A 22,098-nucleotide genomic window follows, 5' to 3' on the forward strand; every position below is an offset into this window, starting at 1 on the left:
ATGGAGACGTCTTTGCCCAGCGTTGGCTCTTCGGCTTTGAAACAGAGATGAACACCGCCCCCTAGAGTTGAGAATGACTAGCACATATGTGCAAGGGGAACCTTTACCTTAATTTTACTCCGACCTCTTCTCTACTGAGGGCCACAGGAGGGAGGGAGCTTCTAGTTGAATGTAGAATCATAGGGCTGGAAGGGACTTTGGAGGTCTTCTAGTCCAACCCACTGCCCAAGGCAGGAGCCTTACAAAAAAAAAAAGGACCCTTTTTAAAATGAAAGTGATTGCAATGAAATAAGGGTTGAGTTGGGCAGCAGACAACAAAAGAAGCTATCGCTGCCTTTTAATTTCTCCTTTCATTTCTTTGTTTTCATTAATTGGCCTTAATCAAGGAATCTGTCCGAGTTTGTCAGGGAAAACGTTTGCGTTCCTCAAAATAGATTCCGCCAGATTCTTCTTCGGTCCATTCTGTGCCGCCTTCTCCTTCTGATTGTTAAGCAGTATAGAATATATAGGTAAATATATATATATAAATATATATTTTAATGCTGTAGTTAGGTTGCCTTTGAAATAATTTTCGAAGCTTTTGAGCGTGAGCCTTATTCGCAGTTACTGTAAAGGAGGAAATTGTTTCTTCCAGTGATGGAAGTGATGGAATCTGGAAAACTGTCCATCTGTTGTTTTCAAGTGGTTTTGATGATTTCTTTTTTTAAAAAAAACAGGCCTGCATTTTGTGAAAAGCAGATCTGCTTGTGCTTTTTAACAAGTCATTTCAATAAATTGCAAAAACATTCTTATTAATCCTGTTGTGTCACTTGGTTGGGGAGTCAAATGGCAGATTTTTGGAAACCCTCAAAAAAGCTAATTTTTTTTTCTTTAAACCAAAGAGTGTGGAGAACATGGTTAGTTGTTCTTCTCTTAGAAACTGGCATTGAGGGGAATCTGATAAGAAAAGGGGGCATAAGATTCAGGATCCAATAGGATCCTTTCCTAGTTCTTAAATTGTGACTCCTTCTGATGCAGAACCCTTTTTTCCTGGGATGTAACTTAATTTAAACTTTCATGTGCCGGGAAAAGGTGTGTGGTTCTCACAAATTCACACACCCCCTCCCAAAAAAAATTGGTATTCTTAGTGACCTGGAATGAACTGCAAATCGACCGACACATTGCGAAGACGTGAGTCGATTGAAATGATAACATTCTGGATTGCTGCTTTTTCTGGTATTCATGTAATTTATTGGTCAAGGGATGGCCTTCAGCCAAGATGGCGAATCTGTGGCACGTGGGCCAGAAGTGGCAGGCAGAGCCCTCTCTGTGGGCATGTGCGCCATTGCCAACTGCTCTTCTGGTTTCCGGCATGCACATATGCGCCAGCCAGCTGGTCCCTGCGAGTGCTGGAGCCCCAAAAAACAGACAGTTTTTGGACCTGTTTTCAGGCCATTTTTGGGCCTTTGGGGGGCATTTTCAGGCTGTTTGGGGGGCATCTTCATGCCCCCCCCAAAAGGCACGAAAACGGCCTGAAAATGGCTCGAAAAATGGCCTGAAAAATAGCAAAAAAACAGGCATGCGCACACAGGTCAGCTGCTGTTTTTCAGGCCATTTTTCGGCCATTTTAAAAATGGCCCAGAGAGAGCCTAAAAATGCACCCCAAACAGCCTGAAAATAGCCCTGAAAATGGACCCCAAAAAAAGACTGAAAATGGACCCAAAAAAAGGCTAGTCTTTGGATTTCTGGTATTCCGGTATGTACACACACACACACACACACACACACACACACACACACATTCCGTCTTGGGCACTCGGTGCCGCAAATGTTCCCCATCATTGGCCTAGGGGCATTTTAGTCACACACAAAACAGCCCCTTCAATTTTTTTTGTCCAGTTCCTCTATTCAGCTTTATTTGACGTCTCTGTTCCTTCGAAGTGCAAGTAATCCTCGACTTACAACAGCTCATTTAGTGACCGTTCAAAGTTAAAACGTCACTGAAAAATATGTGACGTTTTCCACACTTACGACCTTTGTGGCCTCCCCATGATGATGTGATTACAATTGAGATGCTTGGCTGTGTTCACGTGTTCTCCTTTCGCGACCTCCTGACAAGCCAAGCCAATGGGGAAGCCGGATTCACTTAACAACCCGATTCCTGTCTTTTACAACCGCGGCGATTGATGACGGAAATTCTGGGCTCGGTTGCGGTCAATAAGATGAGGACTATCTGTAATCTGAAATAAATCCAGGAACTGAATTTATTTGCCAAAGCAGGAATCTCCAACCTTGGCGATTTTAAAACTTGTGGGCTCCAACTCCCAGAATTCTCTGGCTGAGGAGCTCTGGGAGTTGAAGTCCACAAGTCTTAAAGAGCTCCATTTCCTGGAGTCTCCGACCGATCACTTTCTTTGTTCCCTCTGAGAAACCAGGAGACTTGCTGGCTTAAACTGTTGACTATTGAATTAAGAAGTCCGTGCATCCTTTCTGTGGATCAAATGTTGCCTTTTGGAAGGTCTCTGGGAAATTGCCTTACCGTTCTTAGTCCTTCCCCTTCTACCACTTGCTTTTTCATACCTTAGATCTGTGATGGGGAACCTGCGTCCCTCTCTGTCACCCTAGCTCAGCTCCACGCACATGTGCATGCGTCTCCCGCCGGCCACTTGGCCCGTTTTTGCTCCCAGGAGGCTGCAGGGAGGCCTACTAGGCCCAAAATGGGGGGGGGAGGCAGGGGGAGTGCACGCACATGCGCCGAGGGGCGGGGCGCAGTGCGGGGTGTGTCGCATGTGCATTGCATTATGGGTGTTTTCGGCACGTGACGACAAAAGGGTTAGCCCTCACTGCCTTAGATCAATTCCTTCCCATCAAGGATAAGAGAGCCACACACTCAAAACATCCATGAAAATAATTTTTCAGATTTCCTTATTCTTAATAGTTGGTTTTTCTTGGTTCCCTTGAAATTGTTGGTCCACCGAGTACATAAGAGTAATGCAGGTAATCCTTGATTTGCAACCATTCATCTAGTGACCATCGAATCACCCCCCTTGGTCACCTGATCAAAATTCAGGCACTTGGCAACTGGCTCAGATTTATGACAGTGTCCTGAAGTCATGTGAATGTTATTATTTTTTTGCGACCTTCTGACAAGCCAAGTCAATGGGGAAACCAGATTAACTTAACAACTGTTTAACTTCAGTGATTCTCATATAAGAACGGTGTCAAGAAAAGCTACTGGATTTCCTTGTTTTTCCTTGAAGACGTTTCGTTTCTCCTCCAAGAAGCTTCTTTAGCTCTGATGTGGGTGGTGGAAAATAATGGAAGGATTGGTATTCCTTGCAGACAGCTGGTTGTTTGAATTCTTTTTAGAGGGCTGTTGAGGTTTGTCTGTGTCCTGGGGGTCACCTGAGCGGTGCAAACAGGTGTGGAGCCTTCTTGGAACTCCTGCTTTTTAATTCTGGAGATAGATGATACCATAGTCTTCCACCTGTTGAGAGAGACTGTTCGATTTGGACATAGATCAGGGGTGAAATCCAGCAGGTTCTGACAGGTTCTGGAGAACCGGTAGCAGAAATTTGAGTAGTTTGGAGAACCGGCAAAAGCCACCTCTGGCTGACCCCTCGCTGCCTCCAAGTCCCAGCTGATCAGGAGGGAATGGAGATTTTGCAGTATCCTTCCCCTGGAGTGGGGAGGGAATGGGGATTTTGCAGTATCCTTCCCTTGGAAGGGGGATTTTGCAATATCCTTTCCCTGGAGTGGGGAGGGAATGGAGATTTTGCAGTATCCTTCCCCTGGAATGTGGAGGGAATGGATATTTTGCAGTATCCTTCCCCTGGAGTGGGAAGGGAATGGGGATTTTGCATTATCCTTCCCCTGGAAGGGGGATTTTGCAATATCCTTTCCCTGGAGTGGGGAGGGAATGGAGATTTTGCAGTATCCTTCCCCTGGAATGTGGAGGGAATGGATATTTTGCAGTATCCTTCCCCTGGAGTGGGAAGGGAATGGGGATTTTGCAGTATCCTTCCCCTGGAAGGGGGATTTTGCAGTATCCTTCCCCCAGGAGTGGGGAGGTAATGGAGATTTTGCAGTATCCTTTCCCTGGAGTGGGAAGGGAATGGAGATTTTGCAATATCCTTCCCCTGTAGTGTGGAGGGAATGGAGATTTTGCAGTATCCTTCCCCTGCCACGTCCACTCAGCCACACCATGCCCACCGAGCCATGCCCACAGAAACGGTAGTAAAAAAATTGGAATTTCACCACTGACCTAGATGGCCTCTTTGACCCCTCATTCCAAGAAGGCTCCACACCCATTTGCACCACTCAGGTAACTCTTGAGGACACAGACAAACCTCCAAGTGGCCTCAACGACCCTCTGAAAAGGATGCAAATGACCAGCTGTCTGCAAGGAATATCAGTCCTTCCATTTCCCCACCATCCAGCCAGAGCTGAAGTAGCTTCTTAAATGAGAAGCGAAACGTCTTCAAAAAATAATCAAAGTCCAAATTGCCTCTTGAAAAAAATCACCTTCGAGACAACCATGATCTGGAGGACTGAGAATCTCCATAGACATGTGTCAAGAACATTCGCAAACAGGGGCACAAGTCACTTAACCAATGTCTCACTTAGCAGCAGAAATGTTGGGCTCAGTTGTGCTCGTACATTGAGGACTACCTGTAAAACCTCCAGAGATCAGGAAGATTGTTTGCGGGAGGTGGGTGTGGGTGTTGAAAATGTAAGAATAGGATAAAGCTGGGTGGCTGTTTTAAGGATCCTGGGTGGGGCTGTGCTAGCTCTAATTAAATCTTCCCCTCCTGAAAAATCCACCAGAATTCATTTTCAGACAATACTGTTGCCAGATCTTGGGCTGTAAAAGCATTGTGAAGCGGTATATACAGTAAGTCTTAAGCGCTGTTGCTGCAAGACCCAGGGTGGCACAGTGGTAAGAATGCAGTATTGCAGGCTAACTCTGCCCACTGCCAGCAGTTCAATCCTGACCAACTGGCTCAAGGTTGACTCAGCCTTCCGTCCTTCCGAGGTGGATAAAATGAGGACCCAGATTGTTGGGGGAAAGAGGCTGACTCTGTAAACCGCTTAGAGAGGGCTGTAGAGCCCTGGGAAGTAGCATATAAGTCTAAAGCCTATTGAGTTGGGGAAGGCTGGATTAAGTTGCACCCGATGCCTGGAGAACAATAATTACAATATCTTTTAAAAAGCCAAAAGATCCTGAAACATCATCATAATAACAAGTCCGTTCCCAGAGGTAGCCACAGTGATTCAATACAATACAATACAAGAGTTGGAAGGGACCTTGGAGGTCTTCTAGTCCAACCCCTTGCCTAGGCAGTAAACCCTATACCGTTTCAGACAAATGGCTATCCAACATCATCTTAAAGACTTCCAGTGTTGGGGCATTCACAACTTCTGGAGGCAACTTCTGTTCCACTGATAAATTGTTCTCACTGTCAGGAAAATTTCTCCTCAGTTCTAAGTTGCTTCTCTCCTTGATTAGTTTCCACCCATTGCTTCTTTTTCTATCCTTGTTCACTCAACAACTGAGGCAAGACAGGTCACAAAATGGGGCAAAGCTCACTCAACCAACGTTCCGCTTAGCAACAGCAATTTTGGGCTCAGTCGCGGTTGTGAGTCAAGGACCGCCTGTATAGCGATGGCATCCTGGGCTATATATCTGTGGAAGAAAGGGCTAATCTGAAAAGCTGCTCTAATAAACCAGCCAGCTCTCTCTTACGGCTACACACAAAGTGGTGGCGAACCTTTTTCGCCTTGGGTGCCAAAAGCATGCACCCACCCTATAATTTAATGCCCCCCCGCACTGTGCCCCCTGTGCATGCGCACATGACACTCACCCACCCCCGTTGCCTCACGCACGGCTTTCTTGGCGCCTGGGGTGGATGGAAACGGCCTCCCCCACCCACCCCAGAGGCCCTCTGGAGGCCAGAAATGGCCCATTTTCTGATTTCCGGGAGAGGTGGGGGCAGAAGGTCTGTTTTTCTCACTCCCCAGGCTCCAAAGTCTTTCTAGGAGTCTGGGGAGGGTGAAAAACAACCCAACGCACAAACCTGAATTTTGAGAACAGACTGCTGGGTTGCCTGGTAGGTGGTTTTTCTCCCTCTGAAGACTTCAGGAGGCAAAAAACAGCCTAACACACAAACCGGAAGTTTTGGACTTCCGGTTTGCACATTGGACTGTTTTTCATCCTCCGGAGGTTTCAGGAAAACCTCCCGAAGGTGAAAAACATCTGAAAATCAAGGCCGAAAATCAGCTGGCCGACGCACATGCGCACTGGAGCTGACAGCAAAGCCTCGCATGTCCTCAGAAAAGGCTACGTATGCCACCTATGGCACACATTTCATAGGTTGGCCATCACAGTGCTACACACACTCCAGTGGTGGGTTGCAGACGGTACGCCCTGGTACGGGCGTACTGGAGCCTGCCCGGAGCACTGGCTACCATTCCGGTACGATGCTTCAGAGGGTCCCTTCCCACCCAAATCATCTTCTTCTTCTAACGACCCCGTAATCCTTTGCGGGGGGTGAGGTGGAGTCAGGGCAACTGAATGAAGCTGTTCAATGGCCAGATGCCCTTCCTGCCGCCAGAGCGGAGTTATATTCAGTAGATATATATTCTCAACGTGCCCAGAGAGAGAAATGTCTGCCCCTACCCAGGTTCGAGCTCACAGCCTGCTGATTGTGAGGCGGGAGCTCCACCTCTAGGCCACCGCGCCACTCTCTCTTCCCACCCAAATCCCAGTCTGATTTGTACTCGGGAGAAAGCTATAAGGCTTAGATTGGCGTCCAGCTCACCACGTGCCCTGGATAATGACCGCCCATCTGTTCTGAACGCCGCAAAAAGGATTTCTTTCTCTGAACACGCAGCCGAAAGGGAAAGGCCATTGGTCCTCAACGTATTTGCCATATTCCCAAATCTCTTTTACCTTTGCTGAACTGGGGAAGAAATGCCCACAGGCCTGGTTCATCCCTTACATCCGAAGCCCTTTGCTCTAAAAGGCAATTAATCTAAACTCCCGGATGCAACAGTGTCTTCCCTGCCTGTTTCTCCCACCTGGTCTGTTTCTCACATTCTTCTCCCTGGACTGTTCTCCTTCTGTGTTCCTCCTCTCCCTTTTTTTTTTCTCTCTCTCCCTCCCTCCTCTCTTCCCCCCAACTTTTCCCTTGTCTCCTCCTACACGGTGTCTTCTTCTTGTTCCCCTTCAGGACTACGAAAGCAAACTCCAGGCCTTGCAGAAGCAGGTCGAGACTCGCTCCTTAGCTGCCGAGACTACGGAGGAAGAGGAGGAGGAAGAGGAAGAGGAGGGTGAGTCGAAAATGGAGCCGGGATGGGAACAGTGGTGGGTTCCCGGAGGTACGGCCCGGTACGGCCATACCAGTGGTAGCCAGGAGCTCATTTGCCCCACCCATATCTGTTTATAATGCGACCGGCCAATTGCACAGGCGTGCACAGCGAATGGTGCCTGTGCGACCTCCGCCGAGCATCTGGGTGTCGCAGGGCAGTGGCGCGCACAGCTTGCGTGCCCGATGAGGACGCCCGGCCCTGTGCGCAGCATACCGGTTGCGACGGAACCCACCACTGGCCGGGAACCAATGCAGGAACAGAAGGGGATTTATTTTTTTGCAGCTGGAAACTTTGCAGCTCTTCTTTCCATTTTACACCTCTTTTTTCCCCAGGATATTCCACTGATTTCTTTTCCTGCAGGACATGGTGGCTGAGTTGTCCAAGACTTAGAAATTTGTAAGGTGGAAGTGGTGGCCTCATCTCCCCTCTTAGCCCTTATTTGGTAATTTGGGCAGTTGGGGAAAAAAAACCTAACTCATGTTTTTAAAAGCCAGGGCAGTGTTGGAGAACCTTTTTGGCACCAAGTGCCGAAACGTGAGCATGCGCATGGGGGGCGGGGGGGGACAATGCCAGAAACCAGAAGAGCAGTTCCCAGTGTGCCTGCCACATGTACATGCCGGGAAGCTGAGCTGCTGGTTTTTGGTGCCTGCATGCGCGACGGTCACCTGGTCTTCCAGTTTCTGATGAGCAACCATGCATGAGGACCAGCTGGCCAGCATGCATGCGCATACCAGAAACCAGAACCTCCGTTTCCTGGTGTGCGTACGCATGCCAGAGCACTGCTTTTCTGATTCCCGGCACTTCTGCGCGGGCAAAGGCCAGCTGGAAGAGCCAACGGGCGACGGCTGGTGTGCCCGGAGAGATGGTTCTGCATGCCACTTCCACCCACAGGTTTGCCATCAGAGAGCGAGGGGAACAATGTTTGTTTCTAAGAGTTTCAAGAAGTAAAAGCCATCAAAAGCTTAGAAAAGACACAAGTTCTAAGCCACGTGACCCTTCAAAATGCAGCTAGTTCTTGATTTAACCACAGTTCGTTTAGTGGCCCTTCAAAGCTACAATGGCGCTGAAAAAAAGTGACAACCGTTTTTCAGGCAACTGCAGTAGCCCCCCCCTCCCTGTGGTCACATGGTCAAAATCTAAATGCTTGGCAACTGACTCATATTTGTGATGGTTGCAATATCCTGGAATCACATGATCCGCTTTAGCAACCTTCAGACAAGCACAGTCAATGGGGAAGCCAAATTCACTTAACAGCCGTGTTGCTCATTGTGGCAGAAGAGGTCGTAAAGTGGGCGAGACTCACTTAGCAAATGTTTCACTTAGCAAAAGAACATTTGGGCTCAGTTGCCATCGTACGTCAAGGACTAGCTGTATCTGGAGAATCAACACTTCAGGAAGTGTAGTGTCAGAATGTCCTACAATGGACATATTTTTGAGTTAATCCTAAGGTGGTGTTTTTCAACCTTGGTAACTTTGAGATATGTGGACTTCAATGCCCAGAATTCCCCAGCCAGCCACTGCCCTACAGGCCACCGTAGAAAAGACCCTTTCTTTAGTGCAAACCTTAGGAACTAACCTATGTGTCTTGCATTTATTTATCTTTTTCAGTGCCTTGGACTCAGCACGAGTACGACCTTGCCCAGTGGGCTTTCCGCAAATGGAAATTCCACCAGTTTACTTCTTTAAGAGATCAGCTGTGGGGCAATGCAGTCTACCTGAAGGAAGGCAATGCCATTAGTGTGGAGCTGAAAAAGAAGGTAAGGGGAATCTCGCAGCAAGGCTATCCATGATAAATCACAAGGTTCAGCTAGATCTCCAACTTGGCCGCTTGAAGACAGATGTCAGGGTTCCCAATATCATCCAAAATTAAATCCGAATCCGAGGCAAAAGATTCCTCAAAGTTCCAATTTATTAAGAGAGCCTTGTTGGCACATCTGGGGAAACCCGAATCTGAAAGCTTCCCAGTTTTTCCCACCCAGTTGAAAGTTCAAGATCTTGCCCCCACACCCACAAGTCCATCCCATGGTCCCATCTCCCACTACCATGCTGACAGCTTCCACCCATCTAGTTCCGGTCAGGTGCAGAGACAAAGGATGACCTTGGCTCTCTAGAAAGAATTTTGTTATGCCTACATAGCATCTCACTCCGTACAATCCCCCCTCCCATTTTCCCACCATAGAAAAAGCATAGCAGAATAATAGAAAATGTGGCAGGCCAAAGACCCCAAAAGAAAAAAAATGGCTGCAGGCCTGACAACAGGTGGACTTCAATTCCCAGAATCCTCCAGCCAGCTTGCATTCTGGGAGCGTGAAGTCCACGCATCTTAAATGGAGAAAGATCAAGTTGTTTCAACAAGGGAGCCTCTGGGTTTAGGCTAATTGGCTAATTGGTAAAGCCCACCAGTGGTGTCATGCCTCCGTTGGAGCCTCAATCTTTGGAGGAAGACCAGCTGGAATTGGAGCTGAAGGAGATCGAGGGAACGGCTTCGTTGGCTCTGGAGGAATGTGGGGAGGAACGTGCCAAGGCTGGCCAGAGCCTTTCAGGATTGGGACGGCTTGTAGGCAGGGAGGAAGCGGGGGGTGGGGCAGGATGACCAAGAGCGGCTAAGCAGTGAACATGAGACAAAGCTCAAGAGATGAGCAAGGACCTCCCCCTCCTGATCCTCGAGCACGGAGAGTGGAGAGAAGGCGAGAACAGAGCAGGCTGACCCAATTACTCGGGAGGAGAGCACCCCGCCCCTCTTTATAAGGCACTGAGAGTTAAGGAGACGCTATAGGGAGCGGCATTTGTCGGGAACAAACGCTGAATTCATGGCGTTTTGTGTGCTGTTGCCAACATTGGACGTTTCCTGGATTTCTTGCTTTGTTCCTTTGCTTCCTGGACTAATTGACTTATTCCCTTGCCCTGCTGGAGTTCTTGTTTGCAGCCATTGTGCTCATAGTGTTGTGTTGGACTGTTTACAGCCAGAGGCTACTGGAAGTGTGTGTGTGTGTGAGAGAGAGGGAGGGAGGGAGGGAGGGAGGGAGGGAGGGAGGGAGGGAGGGAGGGAGAGAGAGAGAGAGAGGAGAGAGAGAGAGAGGAGAGAGAGAGAGAGAGAGGAGAGAGAGAGAGAGAGAGAGATTACTTTGCTCTGGGACTTGCCAGAAATGTGGGAGCGTTTGGGAAATAGTTTGAGCAATAAAGGGGCAGTTTGAACTGCCAGCTGCCTGTGCTGTCTGTGTGCTATGCCCTGGGTCATTACAAGTGGCCATCAACCTTGAGGGCTTCCAAGAGCCTCCATATGCAAGAGCAGTACATATTTTCACAGTAGCACCACATCAGGGAGAAAAAGCCTTTGTTGTTTAGCTCTGCATCTACATCGACCTCTTATTTTTGGTCTTTACAGGTACAATTCCAGTTCGTTCTGCTGACCGACACACTCTACTCCCCGTTACCTCCGGAGCTGATGCCCGCCGACTCAGACAAGCCCCATGGCCATTGCCCCTTCCCTCGCACGGTGGTGGCAGTAGAGGTCCAGGATCTCAAGAATGGCGCTACTCACTACTGGTCCCTGGAAAAACTCAGGTGGGCAAGGAATGGCTTTGAACCAGAGGGTGCAGTCTCTAGCATTGCTGCTGGGTGGGTGGGTGTTTGAGTCTTTTTCCTGGCCCCTTTTCTCACATTTCCATTTGCAGTTCTGAGCCTTTAAAAAGCCTGTCCAGCATCACTGTACTTCCTTAAAACTGGTAAAGGCTGTTGGGTCCCCGAATACAGGTAGTCCAGAGGTGGCATTCACTTACCTTTCTTTCCTATTGGTTCGCAAACGTGTTTTTGTTTCCATGTGGAAACAAAAGTATTTATGTCCTTTTCTTTAAGCAGGAAGTTCAGAAGCGGTTTCCATGTGGAAACAAAATAACTTATGTTCTTTTCTTTAAGGAAACAAAATAACTTATGTCCTTTTCTTTAAGCAGGAAGTTCAGAACTGGTTTCCATGTGGCAGTGGTGGGTTGCTCTTACTGTCACTACCGGTACGCTGATCACACACTTGCGCATTCTGTTTGTGCATGTGCCTGATGCGCGGTGCGCATGTGCGCAATCCACCACCCCTGCGACAACCAGCTAATTGTTGGGGCTCACGCAGGCAACGCAAGCTTTACACACACACGCACTTTGCCGTTTGCCATAAAAACAGCTATAGAGTGTGGGCGGGCGGGTGCGCCAAACGAGCCACCGTACCAGTACGCTCTCAGCTGCTCCCGGCCCCTACCGGTACGGCCGTACCAGGCCCTACTTGCAGCAACCCACCTCTGCCATGTGGAAAGTGCTTATGTCCTTTTCTTTAATTGAGGTAGTCAGTTTGGCCATTTCAGCCAACATCAAGCAACTAGAATGTATTTCTAATGGTTGCACGATCCCGTTATCACTAAATTCATAATTTTAGGTTTAGGTTTAGGTTTTATTGGGATTTATATGCCGCCCTTTTCCCTGAGGGGACTCAGGGCGGCTTACAACCACAGGGGAGGGGAAGTGCAAGGTCAAAACAAACACTTTGTGAACAAAAGAAAAATAATAAAACACAACTTTCATTCAGCAATCAAACACTCGGGCGGGTAATTGGAAGCCTATCCCCAGGCCTGCTGGGAGAGCCAGATCTTGAGGGCTGCGCGGAAGGTCTGGATCGTGGTGAGGGTGCGGATCTCCATGGGGAGCTCGTTCCATAGGGTCGGGGCAGCAACAGAAAAGGCTCTCCTCCGTGTGGTCGCCAGTCGACATTGACTGGCAGATGGAATTCGGAGGAGGCCCAGTCTGTGCGATCTGATTGGTCGATTTAGGGAGGTAATCGGCAGAAGGCGGTCTCTCAAGTACCCAGATCCACTACCATGGAGTGCTTTAAAGATGGTCATCATTATCCTGAAGCGCACCCGGAGACCAACAGGCAGCCAGTGCAGCTCGCGGAGGACAGGTGTAACGTGGGCGAACCGAGGTGCGCCCACTATCACTCGCGCGGCTGCATTTTGGACTAGCTGTAGTCGCCGGATGCACTTCAGGGGCAACCCCATGTAGAGCCCATTGCAGTATTCCAGTCTAGAGATCACAAGGGCTCGAGTGACTGTTGTGAGGGCCCCCCCGATCTAGGTAGGGCCGCAACTGGCGGACCAGGCGAACCTGGGCAAATGCCCCCCTGGTCACAGCTGACAGCTGATGGTCAAAAGTCAGCTGTGGATCCAGGAGGACTCCTAAGTTGCGAACCCTATCTGAGGGGTATAAAATTTGACCCCCCCAGCCTAAGCGTTGGTGTATTAGCCAAATTATTGGGGGGGAAACACAACAGCCACTCGGTCTTATCCGGGTTGAGCACCAGTTTGTTAGCACTCATCCAGTTCTTAACGGCCTCCAGACCCCGGTTCATCACGTCCACCGCTTCATTGAGTTGGCACGGGGCGGACAGATACAATTGCGTATCGTCCGCATATTGATGGTATTTTATCCCGTGCCTCCGAATGATCTCGCCCAGCGGTTTCATGTATATGTTAAATAGTAGGGGGGATAGGACCGAACCCTGAGGTACTCCACATGTTAGGGGCCTCAGGGACGATCTCTGCCCCCCTACTAACACCGACTGCGACCTGTCCGAGAGGTAGGAGGAGAACCACCGCAAAACAGTGCCTCCCACTCCCACCTCCCGCAGTCGTCGCAGAAGGATACCATGGTCGATGGTATCGAAAGCCGCTGAGAGGTCAAGGAGAACCAGGATTGGACGCATAGCCTCCATCTCTGGCCCTCCAGAGATCATCGGTCAATGCGACCAAAGCGGTTTCTGTGCTGTAACCAGGTCTGAAGCCGGACTGGAAGGGGTCAAGATAACTAGCTTCCTCCAAGGCCCGTCGAAGCTGAAAGGCCACCACCTTCTCAACAACCTTCCCGATAAAGGGAAGGTTGGAGACAGGACGAAAGTTGTTTAAGATGGCTGGATCTAACGATGGTTTCTTTAGGAGGGGTCTCACCACCGCCGTTTTGAGCGCGGCGGGGAAGTGCCCCTCCCGAAGGGAGGCGGTGACAACCGCCTGGATCCAGCCATGTGTCACCTCCCTGCTGTTGGCCACCAGCCAGGAGGGACACGGGTCCAGAATACAAGTGGAGGCACTTACAGCTCGGATGGCCTTGTCCACATCCCCAGAGGCAACTTCCTGGAACTCAACCCAGAACTGATGTGGCAAATGATCCTCCTGTGTCTCAGCTGGATCTACTGCGGTGGAGTCCAAGTCCGATCGAAACCGAGCTACTTTGTCCGCCAAGAATTGAGCATAATCCTCAGCCTAATGCCAGCCATGGCATTTTAAATCCCATGGACCACTAATATGAATTAGTGACGGGATGGGGTCCTTCAGGCACTTAGCTTGGCTGCCTGTTAGCAGAGAGAAGCGCCTGGGGTTAACCCGAGGTTTGCTGTCCATTGCAGCTAGGAATCTCAAATGGCCAAGAATGAATGTTTGTCTTATAGCCAGCCCAGGCATTAGATTTGACCACTGCAAACTGGAGCCTGGCCAAAGTTTCATGCACCGCTCACTGGAGCGCCCAGACTCCCAGCAAGGAAGGAAAGGGCTGGAGCTACTAAACAGGCAGCCAAGCTAAATGCCTGAAGGACCCCATCCTGTCAGCGTGCAGGAGTAATTACTTCGGTGGGCCGTATTCCACCCAGGAACCGTAGTTTGAGGATTCCTGATTTAGTGCAATATTTTTAAAAATGCAAAAATGTAAAGATTTTTCTCCAGACCACCAAAATTTTCTCGCGGACCATCAGTGGTCCATGGACCACCAGTTGGTGACCGCTGCTTTAGGAGGCTTTTCAGCCCTGTGGGTGCTACAGTTTAAAAAAAAACCTGCTTCTGTAGGCAACAACCTTTGATGGTAGGCAGGTGGCCCGAAAACCTTTCACGTAATTTAAATGGATCCAGGCTATCTCTCTTGACCCCCTGGCCGTCTTTTGTTTTGTAGGCAGAGGCTGGAGCTGATGAGGGAAATGTACGACCGAGCTGGAGAGATTGCCTCCGATGCCCAGGAAGAGAACGAGAACACCATGACGGGCAGTGACCCTTTCTACGACCGCTTCCATTGGTTCAAGCTGGTTGGGAGGTAGGCGGAACCCTAATTCCATGCGGAAGAGATGCCCATCGGCCTCGTGGGAATATCTTTAGCACGGCTGGGCCGCCGGGGCGGCATTGTTCTGCCGTATCCCTCACCTAGATAGATGTATGGTTGGGACAGGACCAGCAGTGGGATTCAGCCGGTTCGCACCGGTTCACTGAACCGGTTGTTGCAAGGACCGTCTGGCCCCACCCGCCCCTTCCCTCCACGCGGCCCATTCATCATGCCAGGTAAGTGCAGGGCCCGCATGGAGGCTCTGGGAGGGTAAAAAATGGGTCTCCTGGAAGTCCAGAAATGGGCCCTTTTCCAACCTCCAGAGCCCGGGGGAGGCTCTTTTCGCCCTCTGTAGGCTTGGGGAAAGGCTCCGGAGACCCAGGGAGGGCAAAAACCAGGCCTATTGAAAGTACCAGAAGTCTGAAAACGGGCTTGTTTCCAGTCACTGGAGCCTGGGGGAAGCCGTTTTCGCCCTCCTGGAGGCTCAAAAGAGCCTCTAGACAACCCCACCCCACCCCGCCATGGTGAAGGAGGACGAGTATGCCGCGTCCACCCAGCAACCAGGCAGGAGTTCAAATTAGGCCACTCTTGCTCACTCTGAGATCTGGTTTTGGAAGAAGAGAAGGGTGAAAGATCCACGCTGATAATCCAGGCTTTGTTCAGCTTAAAACCATCCAGGTAGCAGGATGTTGTTAATTAGTTTTTTTTTTCTTTTAAAAAAAAAATCTAAATCGTACCGCTGCCCTGGTTTTCCTAAAATCCACCCAACTTATTTCCTAGTTTGGTGGAAATTTAGATTGGGGAAATTGCCTGGGTTGCCAATCAGCTTCTACCTCACCGAATGGTCTCCCTGCCTGTAGTGAGCTAGCTCCCCAAGAAAGAACGGATCGCATGGTCTTCATCCTGATCATTTAGCTTCCTACGGGAATGGGACTCCAGATGGATTTAAAATTCCATTTGAATGTATGCCGATTAGTGTACATTCAAAGTGACTGTTCTTCCCAAACATAACAAACCTTCTAAAGTTAAATCAATGATTCCTTTATTAGGAGCGCCGGCAGCCCCGGCAAAAAGTTTCTCTCTTATCGTAGGCTAACAAGTCTGTCTGGCCGGGAGATGAATAGCTGTCTGCCACATCTATTCATCTCCGCCCCCTGCTAGGAGCTAGGGTACGGCTTCTCTAGCAGCGATGGCTCTTCCATCCCAAGGACTGGCCCATAGATTTCCACTGCTCTCCTCTGCCTTCTGCGCATCTGCAGTCAGGCACTGGACCCAGTTGTTCCTCCTCTTCCTCATCAGCCACCTCCAGAGCTGGGGGCTGTTGACTCTCCATCTGAGGGCTGACGGACGGCCCAGGCTCCGCCTCTGTCTCTCTCTCTCTCTCTGTCAATTCCATTCCCTCTTCCCCCTCGGAGCTCTCAGGTTGCCTTGATGTTGACCCTGACTCCCACACCCTCTCCTCCTCCTCCTCCTCCTTCGATTCGGCTGCTGGAGAGGCCACAACAGTGACAACAAAAGCGATTCTATCTACCTCTCTGTTTCTATGCGCAGAGTTTTGCAGAATGGGTTGAAATATTTGGCTTTGACAGCTTAGTGGAAATGCTAGGTTTCTCTCGCCAGAAACCTTTTTGCTGCAATCCGCACCCAGCTCAGCGTAGGAGAGTCCGCCTTTCCTCCACACTGTGCTTTTGTCTCGCGCCCCTTCTCTGGCTCCCACCCCAAAAAAAGCTTTGCCTTGTGATTGTTGTTCTGGTGGGCTGTGCGCTGGGCTCCGCAGGCTGCAGAGCCCGTTTTTTTTTCGAACGAAGCTATCCCTTTCTCTCTCTCCCCCTCCCTTTCCCCCCCTCTATTCCTCCCTTGCCGCCTTAATCAAAGTGTTCCGTTGACCGATATCTCCAGCTCCCCCATTTTCCACGGCTGTGTGAATGAGCGCCTGGCTGACCGCACACCCTCCCCCACTTTCTCCACCGCCGATTCCGATATCACGGAGCTGGCCGACGAGCAGCAGGACGAGATGACGGATTTCGACGACGAGGCCTTTGTGGACGACACGGGCTCCGACCTTGGCACCGAGGAGGGATTGGACTGCTTCAGCGACGGCCATGACCCGTTTTACGACCGCTCCCCTTGGTTCATTTTGGTGGGAAGGTTGGTGAGGTCGACTGTAAGAATGACCAGCAGGGACTGGCTTTGTTGTTGTTTTTTCCCATGAGCTGCGTGTCCTTCCTGTCCAGGCAAATCACAGGCCAATTTTCCCCCAACTTATTATTTCAGGATAATTTGATTTCCTCTCCTTGAATTCCTAGCCTGCATCATACAGGTAGTCCTCAACTTACAACAGTTTGTTTAGCAACAAAGTTACAACAGCAATGGGGGAAAAAGGGACTTTCACACTTTACGACCGTTGCCGCATCCCCATGATCAAAATCCGGATACTTGGCAACTGACTCATACTTATGACAATTGCAGTGTCATGATTTCCCGCTTTTGCGACCATCTGACAAACAAAGTCAATGGAGAAGCCTGATTCGCTTAACAACCATGTGACTAATTTAACAGCCGCAGGGATTCACCACCATGGCAAGAAAAGTCATAAAAGAGGGCCAACCTCCCTTAACCAATGTCTCACTTAGCAACATAAATGTTGGGCTAAATTGTGGTCGTAAGTTGAGGGCTACCTGTATTCTAGAATGATCCTAAAGCCTGTAGGCTTAGCTGGTCCCTGTGCAAAGGCCACTGTGGGCGTGGCATAAAAATGGACTTCTGGTACCTTCCTTTTTTTCATTTTTACTGATTTAAAACAATCAGTATGTGTCCCACATCCTTGTCCTCTCTGGCAGGTTGGCAAAAACCCAATGAAAAATTTAAAAAAAGAATTCTGAAAGCATCCACTAATTTAAAAAATTCTAAATCTTCTAAATTAAAGCAGTAACTCGGGAGCCTTGGATAAATTTTTAACCCTCTCCTAAATCATAACACAGAATGGAGCCTGCTTTAGCTGAATTGAAATGAGTTGTGTTTAACAGAGGCGAGAGAATTAATTCTGGTGGGTCATTTCATTTTCGATGTTTGCCTGGCCACCCATTGAAAATGCAACTCTGGATGACTTACAATAAAACCCAATAATAGTCAAATTGTCAGCCAAAAATCCAGCACTTCAGTTGTGCAACAGATGCTTGTTGAAGCTGCTAAAACGTATGCCCCAGTGTGAAGATTGCACACAAGACTAAAAACTGCAGTCTCCACATTTTCCCTTGTAACCATGAATCAAAATCTAAGTTTGAGCTTCAAACCATGCTTTAGGGGAGCTTTCATTTCTCTATAGTTCCTCTAGTTCCATTTTCTCAATATATATACATACATACATACATACATACATACATACATACATACATACATACATACGTACGTGTGTGTGTTTGTGTGTGTGTTGTATTTGTGCTGATAAATAAATAAAGGGAGACTAGTATAGATCTATTTCAAGCTATTTAGCTCTCATCAGCTAGCCATACCCTTACTGGGATTCGAACCTGGGCTGTATTACATATTAGGCAGATGTGTTAACCACTAAGCGACAAGGTTCTCCTACTGCTTCCTTTCTCTGTCTATCGGCTCGTCACAAGAGACCATCCAGACAGGGAAGCAGTAGACTGCCTCCCATATTTGGGCATACCAGGGGTTGTGACACTAAGTAAATAAATAAATAAATAAATACATACATACATACATACATACATACATACATACATACACACATACACACATACACATACATACACACACACACACATATATATATACACATATACATATACATATATACATACATACGCACGCATACATACACACACACACACACACATACATACATAATGCCACTTTCTCTCTTGACCCTCTCCAAAAAACATTCCTATGAAAATTTCTTGATTGTCAATATCAACATCACAATAAATCTCAATTAAGATTTAAGATGTTGAGCTTGTCGATCAGAAAGGTCGGCAGTTTGGCGGTTCGAATCCCCAACGGTGCATAATGGAGTGAGCTCCCGTGACTTGTCCCAGCTTCTGCCAACCTAGCAGTTCAACAGCACATAAAAAGTGGTGGGAAGGTAACAGCGTTCCGTGGCCTTCGGAGTTTAGTCATGCCGGCCACATGACCATGGAGACGTCTTTGGACAACGCTGGCTCTTTAGCTTTGAAACAGAGATGAGCATCGCCCCCTAGAGTCGGGAACGACTAGCACATATGTGCGAGGGGAAGCTTTACCTTTACCTTAGGACTCGAACTGTTAAGTTTTTACCAGTCCCAGACTGTGAATCAAATTGAAACAGAGATGAGCACTGCCCCCTAGAGTTAGGAATGACTAGCACATATGTTCTTTACCTAAGATTTCTTAATCTCTACTTAAACTCCCATCTGGAGGCAGCTGTTGCTCTGGTCCCCCGTAACATGGTTTGCTGTTCTGTTAATGTGAAGAAAACCACCATGGCTTTGCCTTACCAGTACAATTGTGGCTTCTTAAAGGCTCCCAGCTTAGCATGATGGGAGAGCCTATCCATTCTGTCTTTTTACCCTAAACAAGGCCACCATTTAGAAATAACCAAACAGGCTTAACGGCATTGCAGGCTCCTTAAAAACCAGGAATTAGAAGTGGCACTCGGTTCACACCAGCGAGTTTTGAGATTGTGGCCAGAGCGCCCTGCGTCTCGCTGTGACATTGCCACTCTAGGAATTCCCATCTGTTATCTTCTTCCTGGCCCTGTTTCTTGAGCTAGAGCTTGTAGACATGCAGGGGCCCACATCTGGATGCTGGTTTGGCCTCCGCTTTGCGGCTCAGAGGAAAAACGCCGGTCCTTGCAGTCGATTCTTTTGACACGCCGCCGTGTGAAATCGATGTTTGTTGGCTGGGGAAGGCGTCCGAAATGGGGCCTTCGCCTCCACATCCGCAGGGATGACATTTTCCAACCCATCCCAGACTTCCTTTGCGTTCCGTTTGTCGCCTTTCAATCCTTCCCCCCTCCCCCCCCCCTTTTTATTTCCACATTAAAACTTTTTATTTTCTCATCTGACTTGGCTTTTTATGTGAAGATGCGGCTTTGTCTCACCAATCTTTGGGCTCATTGTTAACTCCCCTTTCCTTTCAGTCTGCTGCTTGCTGCCTTAAAAAAGGATTTGCTTCCCTCTGAAACAAGCATGCAAAGCAGGCTGGAAAAAAGGAGGTCGATTTGTCTTCGTTTTGAGTTCCAGCCATTTCAGTTTGTGCATCCATTGTGTTGATATTGCTGGTGTTTCCTCCCTTTTGTGTTGCACTCCACTGACGTTTTTTTTTTCCTTTTTTTTCTTTTGGTAGAATACACAGACCATTTGTGCTTGTGTTTTTGCATTGCTTTACCTTCTCTTCATTTCAGGAAATTCCCATCGGTTGTGGGGAAAGCACAAGGGCGCTGGCAGAATAGATTTAAAAAGATTTCCCATCTTTCTAGTCCACAGTGTCCCTTTTTCCTAGTTTAATTATTCATAGGTGTTTATATTTGGCCGCTTGTGACATAGAGCCCCTATATCTGTAGGGCCCGTCTATTGGGAGGGGTTGGGAGGTGGAAATGACAATTTGAAATCCATGCCTGATTTTATTCTGCTGCAAAGACCAGTGGTTCTTTTTTAACATTTGGCAAAGCTACCATATTTTTCGGAGTATAAGACACACCGGAGTATAAGATGCACCAAGATTTTGAAGAGGCAAATATTTTAAAAAAAGTTTTTGCACTCTGCAGACCTCCCAAAAATGGCCCGTTTTTCGCAAAAACAGGCCCATTTTTTGTCAAAAATGGGGCATGCATAGCCTTTAGGAGGCTTATAGAGTGCTGTTGGGGTGGGGGTGGGGGCAAAAACAAGCAAAAAACAGGCCTGTTTTGGGGCAAATAATGGCATGCATAGCCTTTACGAGGCTTATAGAGTGCTCCTGTGGGGTTGGGTGGGGGCAAAAAATGGTCCGTTTTTCACCCATTTTTGCCCTCCCCAGCCCCCAGGAGCACTCTGGAAGCCTCCTAAAGGCTATGCACGGCCATTTTGATGAAGGGGACGGGGTTTAGGGAGGCCAAAAATGCTGTACTCAGTGTATAAGATGCACTCAGATTTTCACCCTCTTTTTGGAGGGAAAAAGGTGCGTCTTATACTCCAAAAATATGGTAATTGAACAAAAATGCAACATTTAAATTGCTGTGTTAAGTTTTAAATGTAAACAGTACAGTCATAAAGTGTTTCTGCCTCTCAATGCAAAATACAAGGCCTTTAAAAACATTGTTATGGCTTCTAAATGTAAGCAGCAATCTTGACATTGCCAAGAAAGCGACAGTAACTGGTTAAAATATTAAAAAAACATTCCAGTCTTCAAAATGCATAGTGAAGAAGAGTTAAAATTTGACATGTGTTCAGTAATTGCCTTCATAAGTTTTTCTTTTAAGTTTTCATGTCATGTAATCAAGTGAGAGTTCTCTGTGAGATGGATTAAAATCGTCAGTGATTTGTTAAAAGATTAGGATGAGTCTACCTGTGTTTCAAAGGGACACGATGGCTCAGCGGCTAAGACGCTGAGCTTGTTGATCAGAAAGGTTGGCAGTTCGGCGGTTCGAATCCCTAGCACCGTGTAACAGAGTGAGCTCCCATTACTTGTCCCAGATTCTGCCAACCTAGCAGTTCGAAAGCACATTAAAAAATGCAAGTAGAAAAATAGGGACTACCTTTGGTGGGAAGGGAACAGAGTTCCGTGCACCTTCGGTGTTTAGTCATGCCGCCCACATGACCATAGAGAAGTCTTTGGACAGCGTTGGCTCTTCAGGTTTGAAACGGAGATGAGCACCGCCCCCTAGAGTCAGGAACGACCACCACATATGTGTGAGGGGAACCTTTACCTTTAGCTGTGTTTCATTTCAAACTTCCTAACAGATGTTACTATGTTTGTCCTCAACCCAATGACATTACTACTCAAATTATTCAAATGTAACTCTTGTTTTACAAATGACAGTCTAAGGTTTGGTTTCCATCCTTTTTTTCCCTTCAGGGCATTTGTATATTTAAGCAATCTTCTCTATCCAGTGCCCCTCATCCACAGAGTGGCTGTTGTCAGCGAGAAGGGAGAAGTGCGTGGATTTCTGCGTGTGGCAGTCCAAGCTATAGCTGGTAAGTTGTAGCCAGGCTCTGCCGCGAAGTGGAAGGTAACTGGTGGTTGGTTCATGGCATTGTTGGTTTGTTCATGGTTTGGGCCAGTAACAGAATTGTAATCTTTTAAACATGGAAGTCAGGGCGTTTGAAAGCTATTTTCTCTGACTCAGGGGTCGGCAACCTTAAACACACAAAGAGCCACAAAGATCCTAACCAGAAGCCCCCCATTCAATTCTGCAGCCGACTGGAAGTCCACTTCCCCCACCATAGAGTCTTCTCCTAGTGTGGCATTCTTTTTCTTCTGCTGACCAGAAGTCTGGTTCCCCCACCATAGAGTCTCCTCCTAGCACGGCGTCCTTTTTCCTCTACCTGTCCTAGCCAAAAGTCCTATCAATTGTGGAGTTGACCAGCTACAGGGAGCCACAGCAGAGGGATGAAAGAGCCACATGCAGCTCCAGAGCCGCAGGTTGCC

The 22,098-nt window shown here is 48.3% G+C and overlaps 1 protein-coding gene across 3 annotated transcripts in view; it reads left to right on the top strand.

Moving 5' to 3' along the window:
• Positions 1-22,098, top strand: part of KIF1B (kinesin family member 1B) — a 135,129-nt gene that overhangs the window by 81,294 nt on the left and 31,737 nt on the right. For 2 of the 3 annotated variants that reach the window (XM_032231500.1, XM_032231501.1), the window contains exons 21-25: positions 7,212-7,311; positions 8,959-9,107; positions 10,736-10,914; positions 14,326-14,463; positions 21,526-21,644. In XM_032231500.1, the coding sequence (XP_032087391.1) occupies positions 7,212-7,311; positions 8,959-9,107; positions 10,736-10,914; positions 14,326-14,463; positions 21,526-21,644 (685 nt within the window). Of the gene's footprint in view, positions 1-7,211; positions 7,312-8,958; positions 9,108-10,735; positions 10,915-14,325; positions 14,464-16,368; positions 16,618-21,525; positions 21,645-22,098 lie in introns of all 3 variants that reach the window. The other variant, XM_032231503.1, reaches the window with a different exon arrangement.

Source organism: Thamnophis elegans, chromosome 15, assembly GCF_009769535.1.
Source record: "Thamnophis elegans isolate rThaEle1 chromosome 15, rThaEle1.pri, whole genome shotgun sequence".
NCBI classification, from domain to species: domain Eukaryota; kingdom Metazoa; phylum Chordata; class Lepidosauria; order Squamata; family Colubridae; genus Thamnophis; species Thamnophis elegans.